This window comes from Arachis hypogaea, chromosome 11, assembly GCF_003086295.3.
Source record: "Arachis hypogaea cultivar Tifrunner chromosome 11, arahy.Tifrunner.gnm2.J5K5, whole genome shotgun sequence".
Taxonomy (NCBI): domain Eukaryota; kingdom Viridiplantae; phylum Streptophyta; class Magnoliopsida; order Fabales; family Fabaceae; genus Arachis; species Arachis hypogaea.
The window spans coordinates 14,532,109-14,550,533 of record NC_092046.1 but is presented as its reverse complement, the minus strand read 5'-3'; the positions used below and the strand labels follow the sequence as shown (position 1 = coordinate 14,550,533).

At 31.8% G+C, this 18,425-nt stretch overlaps 2 protein-coding genes across 3 annotated transcripts; both read right to left on the bottom strand.

The window, feature by feature from the left end:
- Nucleotides 1-8,657: 8,657 nt before the first annotated feature.
- LOC112720346 (protein HYPER-SENSITIVITY-RELATED 4-like) lies at nucleotides 8,658-12,086 on the bottom strand. 2 transcript variants are annotated; one of them, XM_025771260.3, is made up of 3 exons: nucleotides 10,888-12,083; nucleotides 8,958-9,462; nucleotides 8,658-8,866 (listed from the first exon to the last, which is right to left on the bottom strand). In XM_025771260.3, the coding sequence occupies exons 1-2, from the start codon at nucleotides 11,905-11,907 to the stop codon at nucleotides 8,992-8,994; spliced, it is 1,491 nt and encodes a 496-aa protein (XP_025627045.1). In that variant the 5' UTR covers nucleotides 11,908-12,083; the 3' UTR covers nucleotides 8,658-8,866; nucleotides 8,958-8,991. The 2 variants fall into 2 exon arrangements, with proteins under 2 accessions (XP_025627045.1, XP_025627044.1); XM_025771259.3 differs by having other exon boundaries at nucleotides 8,658-9,462; nucleotides 10,888-12,086.
- A 2,359-nt stretch (nucleotides 12,087-14,445) lies between these two features.
- Nucleotides 14,446-18,064, bottom strand: LOC112721032 (ATP sulfurylase 2-like). The gene is made up of 5 exons (XM_025772119.2): nucleotides 17,880-18,064; nucleotides 17,314-17,719; nucleotides 16,811-17,071; nucleotides 15,753-15,839; nucleotides 14,446-14,562 (listed from the first exon to the last, which is right to left on the bottom strand). The coding sequence occupies exons 1-5, from the start codon at nucleotides 18,062-18,064 to the stop codon at nucleotides 14,446-14,448; spliced, it is 1,056 nt and encodes a 351-aa protein (XP_025627904.2).
- Nucleotides 18,065-18,425: the final 361 nt, after the last annotated feature.

Genomic DNA, 18,425 nt, shown 5'->3' with positions numbered 1-18,425 from the left:
AACAATAACTCATTTAAATTTTGGAAATATAAATTTGTTCCTGCAATCAATTATTAACCGAAGTCATTAGGCATGCATGTTAATGGGACAAGGCGGGGCAGGGATATCTCTCCGCTCCCTTCCTCGAACCTTGATTTTCTCCTTGTTCCTGTCCCCAATTCCAGTCATAGGAGAATATTTGCCCCATTTCAATCCCTGTGTTTTACAAAATCTTTGCGGGGCTCTATTATTTTTCATTTTCCTTTGATAATCTCTATGAAAATATTAATGAAAAAAGGTCAAATAATAATCCATAATCAGTAAACTAAAGACAAATGGTAATCCAAAAATCAAAGAAATTAGTCCTAATCCAAAATCAACAAGCAGATTAAAAAAAATCATGAAAAAAAAAAAGGCAAGGGTAGAAGAGTACTAGTCTGGAAGCTAGAGGTGTGACGAGTTGGAAGCACGTAGCGAGACTATAGGCGCGACGAGCAGCGGCAACGAGATACATTAAAAAAAAAAACTGAATTTAAATTTTCTAAAGTTTGAATTTCACTTTAGAGAGTAAAGTGTGATCTCTCACCATTTATTTTATAGGTGTGACCAAGAATAAATATAAGAGAGAAATCATTCAATAGTAAAAGATCACACTTTACTCTCTAAAGTACAAATTTAAAATTTAGAAGATCCAAATCAAATTAAAAAAAACTCGTACAATGAGATAAGTTTTTTCAAAAATTACAAACTTACCTCACGAGCAAATAAGATACATGCAAAAAGTTTTGTAACTTTTTTTTATAGTACCAGTAAATAAAAGAATAAAGTTCTACATCCAAAATTTATTCAAGTCGTTATAATATTTTTTTAAATTAAGCGCTCTTTCTATTTCGCTTTTTTCTTTTTCATTTCTTTTTTTTTTCCTTCTCCTCGTATTTCTTCTTCTTCTTTTAAATTTGCACAGATTTTTCTTCTTCTTTTTCCAAATTTGCATACGCAGGTTTTTTTCTTTCTTTTTTCTTCTCCTCATCTTTCTCCTCTTCCTCTTTCTCCTTTTCCTCCTCTTTCTCCTCTTTCTCTTTCTCCTCCTCCTCCTCCTTTTTCTTTATCATCATCACCAATAATACCAACATTTTACAAACGTCTTTATTAGTTCTGATTTTCTTTATTGCCATCATTAAATAATTTCAATTCATTTCTTAATTTATTTCGGTTTATTTATGTGCTAATTTCGGTTCACTTGATGCTGATAAGTATTGACCAAATTTTTTATTCATAAGTGAACCGAAATTAACACACAAATGAACCGAAATTAATTCATAAATGAACCAAAATAAACTAAAGAAGAAGTGAAATGATTTAATGATGGCACCGAAAAAATCAGAACCAATAAAGATGTTAGCAAAATATTGGTGTTGTTGGTGATGATGATAACGAAAGAGGAGAAGAAGAAACAAAAGAGAACGTATGCATGAATTTGAAAGAAGAAGAACATATGTGTGAATTTGAAAGAAGAAGAAGAAGAAGTGCGGGGGAAGAGAAGAAGAAAAAGCACTAGTAATGACGCTCTTTTGTTGAGTTTGAAAAACTTGTATCTGATTGAAATGATGATCAAACATTATTAAATACAAATTAAAAAATTATCAATGCTTTTAAATTACTTTCAATTGTTTGGTTAATGATTTTATTAGTGTACAGGAAGAAAAATTAATTTCCTAATGGGCCAGCAAATGGAAGCCCGTCTTTAGTTTCTAAACAAGTGTAAGCTCATCATCAAATATTTAATTCAAGTGGCTGAACCTTTAAAGTTTAGAGTGAGACAAGCCCAAATCACAAGCCCATGAATTAATATTGGCTAAGCAAAAGAAAAGAAGGAAATGACCCAAGTAATAAAGCAAGCTTCGGTTACCTACTCCTATGGACTAATGGATTTTAAATTTTAACTCAATTAAGTTCATACCTTAGTAATTGAAAAGATAAAATTCAATTTTTTTTAATTTGCATTAATAGCTCCACACATTACTCCATGTCTTGGGGAATGAGATTTGGAATTCAATTGAATTTAATTTTCTTTGAATGCTTCCTTTGAAAATTTTCTCTCTCTTCTCTCTCCTCTCTTTTGCTTTCAGTAATGTCCATCAATAAAAAAGAAGATAGAAGAATATATCAGAAAAAAGCTATGAAAAAGAAAGGCTAAGGAGGATCTCAGCTTATCCGTATAGTTCTTCTAGTCTAAGTTTTCACACCACCTTATATATTAAACGCGCGAAACCTAAATCATACCTTGGCCGATCACTATATTTTGCCCAAGGCAGCATCACAAATCACAATACAGCCCCTCAAGCTTTGAGAAACCAACCAAAATCTTAGCTTCAATCACCACCAAGCCTCCAATATATACACCTATACACCTAATTTCACATATATCACCATACATACTCAAAATTTACATTTAACATACTAGAACCGAAATTGGCTAGGGTTTATGAACCTTACCTTGTATGTGCCTCAATCGAACCAAAGTCCACTCATTCCTCAACTCAATTTGATCCTATAACATCAATTTATTCAAAATCTTAACACCCAAAACATTAATATTCCCGAATTGAAGAAGAGAGAATAGGGGCTGGAATTTTGATTTTCTCACCTTGAAAGGTACTGGGCTTTGTAGAGCTAGTCACTGCGGTCGCGTGTCCGCAAACAATGCGGCGATCGGAGCTCCGGATCAAAAGTTATCTTGGTTTAAAGATTGAGCTAGGGTTTAAGACTCTCTTTCCTTCTCTCTTTTCATGGTGCAACATGGAAGTGATGAAGAAGAAGGGTAATGAGCTGAAGCTCATGTTTTAAATATATTGGGCTGGGCCTTGAGCCCAACACGGGCCCGGTTCATTCGATTCGACCCGTTCGACCCAATTTTGGGCCAAATTCTTTAAAATTGGTGTCAAAATTCTCGTTTTGAAGAGCTCTATCCTATTTTAATATTAGATTTATATTTTTTATTTTTCTAATTAAAATTTAATTTTTCTGCTAATTATCTGCTAATTTTGCAAGGTTTACATGAAGGAATGAGAGAAATAGAGAAAGGAAGAGGAGGAGGGGAGAACTCTTTAATTTTGGAGGAAAAGATTTAATTTCAATTGTAATGAGGGAGTGACATGTGGCATATTTTGGTTGTAAAATTAGTAAGGAGGAGGGAAGAATTCTTTAGTTTTGGAAGGAAAGATTTAATTTCAATTATAATGAGAGAGTGACATGTGGCATATTTTGGTTGTAAAATTAGTAAGGAAGAGAGGAGAATTTCTTAATTTTGGAGGAAAAGATTTGATTCTAATTGCAATGAGAAAGTGACATGTGACATATTTTGGTTGTAAAATTAGAGATATATATAAAATATTATATATAATAGATTCTTATTTCATCTTCATATTTATCTTGAACTAAACAAAATACTAAGATATAACCTAGGTTCTGAAAACTGGACCGGTCATCGAACTGTTCTAGTTACTAATTTGCTGGTTTATTAGTCCAACCGGTTTAATTATGGTTCAACCATAAAAATTATTTTATAATAAAATAATAAACAAATTATAAATAAATATTCTAAAATATAATTATAGTCTAATATAAATTTTAAAATATCTTCCAAATTTAAAGCATTACATGAAACGTCATCAACCGAAATATTATAATCTTATCAAAGTGCAAACGTAAAAGTTAAATAATAAAAGAAAATATCCAAATATATAATGCCAACGAAAAAATTTGTTATCAATCATCAAAATATGCAAAACTTGATGCATATTTAAAGACAATTAATATAATTATACTTCCAAAAAATGATTGAATTGAATCACAGTGTACAAGTTAAAGACAAAGAATATTGCCTTTTTGTAACTGAGTCAAAAAGTAAAGCAAAAAAAAAAAGATAGTGTTGCACAACAAACACACAATATAGCCTAATATAAAAAAAAACATCCAACATGGAAGAGAGACAGTGAGTTGGCGGAGATCGATAATAGGAACAGTGCAACCAAACAATGAATAAAACAATGAAAACATAATTTTTTTAAGGTTTAATTACTCTGTTGATCCCTATAGTTTCACGAAATTTTTAATTAGGTCCCTATACTTTTTTTTCTTTTAATTGAATCCTTGCACCATTTTTTTTTTTAATTGAGTCCCTACACTTTTTTTCCTTTTATTTGAATCTCTGCACCAACTTTTTTTTTAGTTGGGTCCCTATACAATTAAGCCAATTACTACCAAGAAGGACCTAATTGAAAAAAAAAAATTGGTGCAAGGACCCAATTAAAAGAAAAAAAATATAGGGACCTAATTGAAAATTTTGCAAAACTATAGAGACCAACAGAGTAATTAAACCTTTTTTTTAAATAACAACAATCAAAACATGAATCATACAATCACCAATTACAATTTTTTTCTTCATATGAATAGAACAATAAAAACATGAAGTATATAATAAATCAAAAAATCACTAATTAAAATTTTTTTAAATGAGAATAGAAGTTAGAGCAATAAAAAATGAAGCATATAATAATGACTGAGGCAGAAAACAGCCTAAATAGAGCAAATTGGAAGAAAAAAAATGGTAATCGCTAGCAGTGAGCACATCACTTTAAATGAAGCATATAATAACTTATACAATCCCCAATTGAAAGAGAATAATGAAAACATTCAGCATATAATAATGACTGAGGCAGAAAACAGTCTGAATAGAGCAAACTGGAAGAGAAAAAATGGATAATCGCTAGTAGTGAGCACATCACTTTATCAATAATCAATCAATAAAATACAAAACACCAACAGCGAGCACTAGCACTAGCAGTGACCCTCGAAGAACAAGCACGAAGAGGGTTTAATTTCTTAATAGAGTATAAAAAACAAAGGACAAGCACTAGTAGTGAGCACTGGCCTCCGACGGATGACGGAGAGCGGTTGAGCGCGAAAGACGACAGTGAGCAGGATGGTGACCAGGTGATTGGTGAGGGTGAATAGGGGTTGGTGAGAGCAAACGTCGACAGCACGAAGAGGGAAGCTCTTGAGTGCGACAGACGGCGACAACGACAGTCTCTCACTCCGACATACGGACGCCAGACAACGACAACGATTGATGGAGGCTAGGGTTTTTCTTTGGTTGAGGTTGAGCCAGGGACAACGGATGGGCCAAGCTCGCGAATTTTCCGGCAGCGAATTGATGATGTGGTTGGACGGATATTACACTGGACTTGTAAATGTCGCCGTTTCCTTTTTGGCCCCTAAATACAACTGAAACAATATTGTTTTGAGTATTGAAAAGGGTTTAATGTGTTGGTATGTGCCTCTGTCTATCATGAAGTCTCTTCTTCTTCTCCTAATTCCTACAACTACCTCGCAGCTGCAGATGCCACCATTGCAGTAGTAGCAATTTTTTAACATAGAATCCTTGACTCGTATAGACACTACAACTCTCTCAGAGTCGAAGCTCTATGCCCTGTCTTTCTCATCCCTCTCTGTCTTCAATCTCCACTCCACCCGCTGCCACCTTGTCACTCCCAAAATTGACCCATCTCTCTTTAATGAGAGCATTAGATCTCGTCGCCAGACATACTCCCGTACCTGTTGCCCTAAATCCTCTCCCACCGGCCGCCAATGTTGTGTTGCTGGCCTTCTTCCCGCTGCTAAGATATCTTCTCTCCCTTTTGATGACCTTGGAAATACCGAGAACTAAGTAAACATCAATTATCACTACAAGAAAGTCATCTAATATCGTCGGATTTAGCGGCGGATTTTTTCGTCCGCCACTAATTACCGGCAGATTTAGCGACAAATATAAAATTTTAATTGCAAAATTCTGGAGCTTGTTACTATCGGATTTTTTTCAGGTAAATTCGACGATAAATTTAAAATTTTAATTTTTTAAAAATTTATTTCAAAATTTAATATATAATTTTAAATATTTAAATTTAATAATTTTTAAACTAACAAAATTTAAAGTTTTATAATTTCTTATAATAATTTGTCTATAATTTTTCGTTAAAAGTTCACAAACAAATTCAATTACAAAAATTGAATAAAATTAAATCAGAAATCGAAAAGAGCAATTATTTACTTAACATTTACAATGAACCAAGGATAAATAATTTACTTCACATTTAAAAACATAGATTTAAGCATCCAATATGAAATGTGTTGTCAAAATCAATTATACCATATGAACTACAAGTCTATAATAAAAAAAGTATAACTCGTATATACCAAAAACAATTATGTTACATCAACTTTTAGGTCATATTATGTTCCTATCATTAAGCATTCTATTAAAAAAATGATCATAACTTGTAATCCAAAATTATACATCAAAAAGAAACTTGGAATATTTCCAGCAAATTGGCAAAAACATCAACAAGACATTACATTATACAATCTAATGATACACAGAAACATGTTCAATGTTTATTGCACTAAACATTCAAAATTGTTTCATATATTACTATTACTTCATGATAGAGTGTGTAAATTATTGCTAATTCATTTTCATTCTACCTTAAGAAAATCAAAATTGCAATTATAAGTGCATATGACTTAAATTAGCGACTTACACTAGAGATACTTTTACATTTTATAATAAGCAATCAAGCATTACTCATTTAAACGTCAAAACAACAATTACTTTAACAAGGTTTTGCATCAAATTTCATCAGCTCGTCATCGAAAAATCTCAAGAAACGCCGCAGCAACATCTTATACTTTAGCTGACATAATTTATTAGCACCATATTATAAGAATAACTGATTATTCAATCTAGCTACTGATTCACTGGATCAAAGGTTCAATCTTAGTTCAATCGGAATGACCGAATTATAATAAAATAATATATAAAATATAAATAAACATGCAAAACATAATTATATTCTAATATAGACCTTAAAATCTCATCCAAATTAAAAATTTGTTATATAATCTCGTCCAAGTCCACACAAGTCAAATAATAAAAGAAACATCCAAACAAAATTAAAAAGTAGGCAGCAATTAGTATGCAAATAAATAACAGCTAGAACAATAAGTAGGCAGCAAGAACAATAACAACTAGGCAAATAAATTCAATAACTACATAGCATAAAATTTAATAACACCTAACAAAAAATTAGCAAAAGAATTCTTAGTAAGAACTGAACAATTATTAGCAAAAAATTTAACAGATGAACATGAACAATGACAGCAACAGCAACAGTAACAATCACTAACAAATCAACAAGAACCATAACAACAATAACTACAAGAACTAAACAATTATATTAGCAAAAAATTAAGGTAATCAACAATAATAACAGCAAATAAATTCAATAACTACAAGAACTGAACATCTATGCAACAACAACATAACAATTAACAAGAAGAATCAGTAACAAGAAGAATAATTAACAGAGGCTGAAAGCGATGGCAGAAGACAACAACAAGGTGACGGCAGAGCTCACAGAGTGGCGGACGGAGGAACTCACAGCTTCAAACTCTGGGAGAGGAAGGGGATGCACCACCAGAGAAGGAAAAAAGAGGGATAAAGACAACATACCTGGACGATGGAGGTGGGACACAACTCCGGTGACAGAGGGAGCGGCAGCTCTTCCAACGGTGGCAGAGACAAAAGGAGCAACTCTATTTGAGGCAACGAAACACGATATAGGCGACTTGACGCAGACTTTAGAGGAGAATGGAGGTGGGAAGTGCTAGCGGAGATAGTTGCAGGGGAGAGAGAAGAGAGAGGAGAATGGGAAAGAGAAAAAAGTATTCTCGAAAGTGAGGGGAGAGGGCTGCGCATTTTGAATTTAGATAAGGTTTACCGTCGAATTTACTAGTGAATAAATCCAACGATAATGCATTGCGTATGATCAAAACACAACGTTCCATTAATTGATTTTTATCGGCGGATGATTCCGACGGTAATGATCGCGCCAATTTTTCCTTTTTCCCCTCTAAATATTACGGCCGATTCACCGTCAAAAAATCCAATCCGACGGTAACTTTTTACCCGACAAATTTATTGCCAAATTCGCCGGTAAATCCACTGGTAAATTTGCCGCTAACGTCCGACGCTAAATCCAACGATAAATCCGACGGTATTCAGCATTTTTCTTGTAATGTATCTGAAACACTTTATCAGGAAAAAATCTAAAATTCGACAATTTGCTCCACCTTCTTTCGCTTTCGCGCTGGTTACCTGCCACGGGGTGGTGTTGTCGAGGGGAGAGGAGAGCTTGCTACGATGAAATTCGGGGAGAGAGAGAGAAAAAGAGGGCGGAAGTTGAAGAATTTCTCTAAGTTCACATTCACCTTCAACTTCTGAAAGGAAACAATGACGTTTACAAGTCTAGCGTGGTCTCTGTCTAACCATGTCATCAATCTATCACCGAAAAATATGTCAAAGAAGACTTGTTAAGTTCAGAAACAAATTTAGGACAATTTTAAATTTAGGGACGAATTTAAATCTCAATTACAAATTCAAGAACCATTTTAAAATTTAACTCATTTACAAATTTACTTTGATTACATTTTGACTATTGTCGACCTTACTTTCTTTTATCTTTCAAATACATTATAAATCATTCATCCAATCGTGTCCCTTAATTCTTTGATATTTTGTTAACATTATGTCATGAATTATAGTAGTTTTTACCTTGCAATTCTATAAATTGTACATCATTTCTTTTCATATAATAATAATATCATTGTTATACATATTGCTATATAAGTATGTATAATTTCGGCATAATGTTTAACTTCACATAAACTTAATCATAAAACTTGGATTGTTTCCTTCTTCTCATTTTTCTTTTATGTACTTCTTTTGGTACCTATAGGAGGAGTAGTTGTGCTGCTCCCATATTAGACCCTAAATATAATAAAGATTAGCAGTCGAAAATGATTTCAACAAGAACTAACACAGAAAAATCAGTAAAACATATATGAATGCAGAATCTAACATTTTAGCCGAGGGCTTGTGTATGTGTAACTCAATTAACTATCATCTTCCTTGTCGGTTACTTCTTTTCCATTACCACCATCATGTTGCCGTTGCTTCTGCTGTTCTTCCTCGACTTTGGCATCTCGTTCCTTCTTCTCATCCTCCAGTGCCTGATCTTCTTTCTTCTTTCTAAGAAAGTCTATGAGCTCTTTAAGAGTGGTTTCAATGTCGCTGCTCTTGAGGAGTTGCTCTGCCACTTCAGCTGGAGTTACCTTGGTTGTCTGAATTGCATCCTCAATCTCTCCAAAAAGGGTGTGTTCTTCAATTCCGAGGTACGTGGAAGCTAGCTGCCTAAACCCATATGGAGTGCAATAAGACATGTGGATGTGAACGTCCATGCGACCGGGTCGCAGCAAGGCTGGGTCAAGCTTGTCTTTGTGGTTTGTTGTGAAAATTATGATCCTCTCATCGCCGCAACTTGACCATAATCCGTCAATGAAATTCAGTAGCCCAGACAGAGTCACCTGTGATGTGTTACAGAAATTATTATAGTGTCAGAACAATGTATCCATTGAATGTTCTAATAAAATAAATATTTGTAGTGATGAATTTTCTGATGATATTTCAAACAAGGTAAATAGAAGGAGCAGTACACTCGTGTTTCTGGTTCAATTTTTTTGACCTGCTCATACTGAATAATATTATCAAATAAAGACCTATACGTATTTTAGATTGGTTTAATTTTACAAGTAATATACATTTTCCTTAACTCATCCCCAAGTCTATATTGCACACAGAAATGAGCCAAATGTTTGACAACAAACAAAAAGGTATGCAAAACCAATGGCAAGAGCAAACAAACACCCTTGGCCATTCATCTTGAGTCAAAAAACTTATTGGTGAGTGTTTATGATATTGTGGATTCCTCATGTAATTAGGTCGCTGTTATGGTGTTTAATTTTTAGTTAATTTATATTTTATAATAAATATTAAATATTTAAAAATTATTTATTTTTTATATTTTTTAAATTAAAAATTAATTTTTTATTATTTTTGACAAATTAAACGATATTTTTTAAGCACCATAATAATCGCTGTATATTTAATTTTCTCTGGTTTTGTCAAATCAAAACAAAATAAAATAAAAGAGTTTAACTAACATATATATACTCTTAGGATATATGATAAATTTATTATATTTTCAATAAAAAAAACTTTTAATTTATAATCTTAAAGAGCTAAAAATAGATAAACACAAAATAAAATTGTTCCTGGTTCAAGAAATCCACTCTTTGTATTTGTATTTGTGTTTCAATTGAGTCCATATCGTAGATGAGTTCAAAAGAATTTTTTTTTTATTTCGCTTGTCTCAAGTCAACCTCTGTTTTTCTTCCCTACTTTCTTTTGAAGACTTAAAAGTAGCAAACAAAGGAAAGAAAAACTGAGAACCACTGCAATTAAATTTCAAACCTCCAAACATTAATTATCTTAAACTTATTCACAAATTATCTAAAGAAATTTTTTACTGCAAAAAGACTCTGTTAATACTTAATAGAAAAAGTCTAGAAGACAAGTACTTTTATTAAAATTTGGCCAACCCTTAACTAATAAAAGAAAAGTGACTAATTTCATACTATTAAAAATATTAATAATGACTAATTAATGACTATAAATTACAAAAATTGCTGACCCTAACACTCCTCTTTACTCACATTAGCTAGCTGCCACTACCAGAAAATAATAAAAAATGGACAGAAGAAAAAAAGAAAGAGTTGAAATTCGAAAGAGTAAATGGTCAAAATCTACGTGAGACAAGTTAGTTTTTTAAATTTCAATGGAATCATATTGATTGGCCATGTTAACTAACATTGATTAGGACACGACGAATGATATTGAATTAGAATTTGCACAAGGAAATTAATTCCCTGAAATAGAAAAGCGTTACTAACCTTCTTGTCATTTCTTCCTGTGACAGCACTAGATTCTGCCATGCGATCCTGGAATTCAATGGTGCAATCAATATCCTCCACAACAAGAATGGACCTATTCGCCATCCCAATGAGCAACCTCCTGAGCTCAGAGTTATACTGCAGCTCCGTCAACTCCAAATCATAAACATCGAAATGCAAGTAATTAGCCATGAAGCTCGATTTCCCAGTCCCAGGAGGACCATAAAGCAAGTACCCTCTCTTCCACGCCTTCCCAACCTTTCTATAAAACTCTTTCCTCCTCACAAACCTCTCCAAATCCTTCATCACTAATTCTTTCATGCCTTCGTCCAACGACACCGTCTCGAACGTCGCCGGATGGTCGAGGTTGGTCCCCACCCACGCATCGCTCGCGTTTCCGTACATGTTCTGGTAATCCACCGTGAAGATCCGAAGAGATTTTGCTTCTTGCTTCATCGATTTCGCTTCTTTCAAGACATGTGGAAGGTAGGTGTTCAGCACCATTGCCCTGTGCTTCTTGTGGAACGTGAGTTCCAAGGAACGAAGCTCCGAGCGGAGGGTGGAGTTGATGTCCCTAGGGCTGTGGAAGCTTCTAGAAGACTCGACTTGGCGGCAGATTAGGATCCACTCGAAGCTCACGCCGTTGAAGGTGTCGGTTACGGAGCCGCCGCGTTCCATGGTGAGTGTGAAGTCGTTCTCTGTGTCATGCTTGGCGACCTTTAAGCGCTGCGCTGAGGGGGAGATTTTGGCGCCGAGGTAGGTTTCCGCCGCCTCGTAGATTTCGTTGTTGGAGAGGCCGTCGAATTCGTCGATGACCATGGTGACGGTGGAGGAGAACCGGGAGAGGACGCGGTGGATTCCGGCTAAGGCGTAGTCGCGAAGCTCGCCGGGGACGAGGTCGTTGGCTACTGACCGGATGATCATTACTGTGGCGGCGAAGGAGGCAGCCGCCGAGAGGAAGGTCTTTGCTGTGGTCAGGTTGGACTCGGCGGAGGAGGAAGAAAAAAATGGCATTGCCATTGTATTTTTTCTTTTCTTTCTTTCTTGAGGGTTGGTGTGCACCCTGTATACCTTTCTATTGTATTGTAATATGATTATTTATAAATATTCTTGGGTTAGTGGTGTGGTTGGAAGACTGGTTTTTGAATGTAAAAGTTGGAATGTAAATGAGTGTATGTTTGGGAATGAAAATGTCAAATGGGGAAGATGAAGGGAAGCAACCAAGGTCCTTCTTGTTGGCTTGTATGTTGACCCCGTTGACTTGTTAAAGATGCAATGTGCTGCCGTGCTAGAGAAGTGTCATTTCTTCTTAGAATCATTTTAATTCATTTAATTAAGTATAATTAATAATATGGTAACCAAAAATAATAAAATTTTAGGAAATATAAATGATAAATAAGCAATGTGACAAAATTATTGGATATTAAACATGCTAAAAACTCAAGTGTAGTTATTTTTATGTAAAATTATTAGTTGAAAACGTTAAATGATTTGATATGTTTAACTAAAATATTATCTAATTGCTCTTGATTATCAAATTTATGTAAAGACAACTGCACCTAAGTATTCTCTTATTAAAGACATCCATTAATTAGATTTTATAAATAGCTTTAGAAATAAGGTTTTGATGTGATTTTTTATAAATATTATTTAAAAAATAAAATTTTTTAATTTTTTAAATTTGATAATTTTATGTTAAGTAATTTTTTTAAATTTTTTTGTGACGATTAAATTCGTTTTAAAATGTTCTTATATTGTTTGTATACTTGTTTCTAACTCTTCTCACTTTGTTAATTATACATAGGATAAAGTATTAAATTGGTCTTCTACGTTTGGGCATAATCCTATTTTGGTATTTAAAATGTTCTATTTAAATTCAAAAAAGTTTTATTTAGCTTCAATGTAGTCCCACCGTGAGGTCAAAATTAAATAATTAACGAAATATCCTACAAGACAGCAATACAAGAATAAGGTCGATAATTTAGAAAATAAATACAAGTTTCAGAGGTACAAAATCAACCATGGATGCATCAATACATTTATTTTTCATTCTCCTTAGTTCTATAAAAAAAATATTTCATTTAAATTGTAAGAAAAATATAATAAATAAATGTATTGATGCATACACGGTTGATTTTGTGCCTCTAGAACTTGTACTTATTTTCCAAATTATCGACCTTGTTCTTGTAGTGCTGTCATGTAGGACATTCGTTAATTATTTAACTTTTACCTCACGATGTGACTATATTGAAGCTAAATAAAACTTTTTTAGATTTAAATAGGATGCTTTAAACTTTAAGGAGCAAAACAGGATTACACCTAAATGTAGGAGACTAATTTAATATTTTACCTTGTATATAATTTGTTTTAAGAAATGTTAGGTAAATAAATTATATTTTTAACTAAATTCAATCAAAAATTTTTTTTCTTTTAATGCTTTTCTTCTTTTTTTTTTCAATTCATTTTTATTGTACTAATAAATTATTGAATCATCTTAATTGAATTTGATTACTAAAATAATTTAGTCATGTAACATCACTAATTTTTTTTAATTCATTTCATTAAAAGTATTTTTAAAGATCTGAACTACTTAAATTTTTCATAAAATCACTAGCAAACATCTTCTGTTACTCAAAAACCTAAAAAACTTGATAAACTTTCTGAACTTATATTTGTGTTTAGAAAAAAGTTTCCTATACACGATTCAAATCTCAATTTTGTGTATTTTTAGCCATTTCGTTTTGAACATTTTTTTTTGTTTTTTTCTTTATTCTTTTTTTAATAAAATTTTTAAAATAACACAAAAAATAAAAGGAAAAAAAAGGATAGAAGATTCAAAAGAAGAAGAAAAAAAAGGTACATAAACTGTTAAAAATCATGTATAGCAAAATTCAGTTTAACTTAATTACTAAAAAATTTGATTAGACAACACTTCTAAAGAAGTTTATTTATTCTAAAATTATTTATTGTAATATTATGTCCTACAGGTTTTAAAGTCCACTATATTTTGTTTTATGTAATTTTTGAATTTTAACTTAATAAAATTTAATAATTTGTAAGTAATTGACACGCGTGATTAACATCATGAGAGATAGCCCAATAAAATATGATTCATTGGTAACCTATAAGGTTATAAGATTCAAATGGCCTTTGTAATTTGTAAAGATTTTCGGACTAGATGAGATTTCATATGCAATAATTTTTGCGTGAAGCTACAAGTCTACAATTAACTTTTTGAGTTTTGAGGATGATTTTATAAGAAAATATCAATATATTACAACATTAAAAAAAGAATAGAATATGCTTGTGCTTCCTTAAATTTGCTGTGGAAGACCATGCATAAAAAATGGCACTCCCAGATCCGCAACTTCGGCACTCCTCCTTCGGAATGACTTGACATTTGTCATATGCAAATAATGTTAAAGAATCAACGTGACTTATATCTTAAATTTCAATAATTAAATTAATTCATTTTAAACTTCAAGAAATTTAAATATTTACTCGAAAAATTAAACATCTATGACTATTGACTAATATCTAGGTAGATAACACCTTTGGCTATTGTGATGCCTCTTCGGCTTGCGAACTTTGATAATACTCGACAAGAACCTTCCATCCAGATGGGCACATAAAACCATTTGGTGGATTTTCACCATTTTTTGCATAAGCCCTCATCTACAAAATAAATCATCCAAATATATTAATAAAATCTTGTGGATCAGTTCTCGTTGACAGAGAGTTCTTATTTTGAACAAACACAATCTTACATGCAAGTGAATAAGTTTAAAGAATTAACATCATCTTAAGGGGTAGCTCACAATTTAGTGTTCACTTCCCTCTCAAATATAGATAATCATATTATAGATCATATATTTACGGATTTCATTATTTTGTACTCTAATTAGAGCACATTTTAAGAAATTAGTAATAATTGCTTTTTTAAATTCCGATGCATTTAATGCATTAAAATATGAAAAAATTTATCTTTTTAAAAATTTTAATAAAATGTTTTCTTCTACGATATTCTTAAAATGCGTTCTAAGAACGCATGTTAATAAGACCCTATATTTATTACTAAAATTTTACAACTACTTTGAACACAATTTTTTTGGAAGCTAACTCTAACCAAGAAACATAAGCAAGAGCAAGAGCAATGATTTGACACTAACCTTAATGCTTCAATTCGTTTTAGGCTTGACTTTATTACACAGGTCAAATTTAAACTTTTTATAATGTCTATAAGTTAAAAAGTTCATATTACAAACTTTTAAAAAAATGATGAAATTCGTTGGATCGATTTATCAAAATATTTTTTTTTAAATAAATTATTCTTAAGTAGAACTTTCAACTATAGATTCATAATAAATTTAAAGCAAAACTTTAAAAAAATTGATAATCAAGATTAATTAAGATGGTGATTTTTTTGTTTAAAAAAATTATATTTATAAATTTTAAGTAAATATAATTATGATATGTGACTAATAATTAATATGTAAATAAATTGTAATTTACATATTATGAATTATAAATGATAGAATGCATTTAATGTTTATTAGATATTTTAAAATTTTTTATTTTGAGTTATAATTTATGAAATAAATTTTTTAAATAGTTTTATGAATTTATTAGATTTTTAAATCGGTTAAACTCAAACATTAAAAAAAAAAAAAAAACTTATACAAAATAACAAACCTAAACTTAAGATATATATACAACATGAATCAAGTTCGTCAACTCGACTCAATTCAATCCATTTTCATTCGGTACATGTGATAGATTGTCTATATCATAATTCAATAAGAAATGAAGAATTAGCTAGCTACTCGTGATAGTAAATAGATCTTGGAATAATGAGAATCAGATACCTTGGTTCCGGATATAAAAAGGAAATCCTTAGCACGGGTGGGATCAAAAAATGCCATCTTATTTTCCCTATTATCATAAGCTGCCACCTGTAATTCAAATATGGAAAGAAAAGCAACAATTGTCATCAGACAAAAGACCAATAATTTTAGTGTAAAAAAACTAAAAATAAGAATTGACTAGTGTTAGGTAAGGGGATGCTCCCATAAGAAGATGCAAAAAGATATTTACGTGTTGTATTATTATTGGACATCTGATTATTTTTAAATTTTTTAATAAATTAGAATAAAATTAGTTTTTTTTATAATAATAACAATAAATTTAATTTTTTTTAAGAATTTAATTATATTTTTAAATTTTTAGAGATTTAAATAATGTTCGCAAAACAAAAGTCAATAATATATTTGTCTTTTTATAAAAGAATTTCGATTTAGATTATGTAATTGGATTAGATTAAATTAGGTCTAATAATTATAATGCTGGCAATTGGATTTATTATTGTTACTATAATAAATCAATTTTGTTCTTATTTATTAAAAAATAAATTATTAATCGATTTAATAAAGATATTCAATAATAATATAACACATGTAAATGTCTTTAAAAAATGATATTTTTAATATTTTTATTAAAATGGTCTTCATTTTATAAAAAATAAGACAAAAATTAAAAAAAAGTATTGTCCAGCTAAAATTTTACGGTATAACAAAAGAATACCGGAAATTATAGAGGATAACAAAGAAAACTTAAGAAGAAGAAAGTTAAAAAATTATTAAAATTTATTATTTTTATAATTAGTTAGTTATTAATATTTAAAAATATAAAATAAAATATATTATTAATTAAACTAAAAAAACTTAAATTAACAACTAATTTTTTTTTATCAAAGATATAGAAAACTCGAATCCCCAACCTCTTAAATTAACAACTAATTAACGATAAACAATAATAAATTCTAATCGGCTGTAACATTTTTAAGTTAAAATAGAGGACAAGTTGTTGAAGTTATATTATTATTGAAATTATATAGAGAGAGGAGCATGAAGAGAAGACTTGTTACCTTGAAAGGCAAAATGTTAAGCTTGTGAAGGCCAGGAGCCATGGTGAGAACCTTTTTGCCATGATCAGGATCATAGAGATCCCTTTTCTCAGTTGGATGAGCCATGCCGGCAGGATCCCGACCAACAATATAGAAGTTGGCACCGGCATTTATTCGTGCCTTGGCATGCCACTGCACTTCCGTTGGTCCTGCATAATGCATCGGTGATGGAAATATGGCCACTATGGTAGTCTCAGGATCAAGAACACCATCTTCTAAGACCTAACTTGACAATTAATGAATACTTAGATCAAGCAATTTTTATTGGTAAAAACTCAAGTGTCGTTAACTTCAGTGAAATTAATAATTAAAAATCGTTAAATAATTTAATAGATTTGATTAAATTGTCATCTAAGGAATTTCAATTATCAACTTTATAGAAAGTTAACTGTATCTGAATCTGAATTTCTACCATTTTCACTAGGCCAACAACAACAGTTATAGTATTTTGGGAGTATAATCACCTTGCTATGTTGTTCCATCCTAACATCCAAGGGTACATCATCAGCCTTTGTGAAACCTCCAAGAGGATGAAGCAACAAAATTGGATTCTTGTATCCCATTTCCAATAGGCGCTTCCGAATATCATTCATCAACAAAGCATGACCATTATGCACTGGGTTTCTTAACTGGAATGCAAAAACTGCATCAGCATTACGCGATTCAAATTCTTTCCGAAGTTGTTTAGGGGAGAGTCTATAGTTATCAAGTCCATCACTATATTTGATTGGTTTTAGAACTTCCAAATCTCCTCCAATTAACCAATCCCCTGATGGAGTAATCACTTCATCAACATAAGGCAATCCTGGAGCAGTTGTTCCCCATGTTCTGGCAATTCTTTCTTCTTTGTTATGCTTGTATATTTCAATACTGCAAAAAATGTTGTATTGATACAGACACGAGATACAATACAAGATATGCAGAGTTCTCATCGTTAAAATAAATGTTCATAACAATTCAAGTATTGAACAATAAACTAACCTAGAAACAAGAAGGGTTTAATTTAATTTGGTGAAAAAGGAAGACTAACCTTCGAAGAATAGCAACACAATCTCCAAGAGGCCCAACCAAAGCAACATGCAAAGATGAGCCAATTCTCCCTTTTGTTTCATCGTCAATTGCCAACACAATCGGAAGGGACATATTCACAACAGAGCCATCTTCCATTCTCAAACAATTAAAATGCAAACTCTGAAGGTACTCACTCTCCCTCATGAACCCTCTCAATGGGCTAGCCCACCCTTCACTTATCACATGCACCCACTCCATGTCAATTCTCGTGAGATTCACCTTCGCCATCGACTCTACCTCCGCCATCTTCGAATCTCTTTGGCTCTCCGGCACTATCAGATCCACCAATGTACCTCCATCAGGCTCTATCAATGAGCTCTTTATCATATTCTTATTACTATTATTGCACTTTATTCTTTGCTTCACCTTGCACTTCTTGATAGTGATCAATGGGTTAATGTTGTAAATAGATTTGGCAAGATTGTGTTTGCTCTTGTGTCCGAGGTTGTTGAGTTGGGATGTTAGATGTAATTTGATTGTTAGAGACATTATTATTCTATAATGG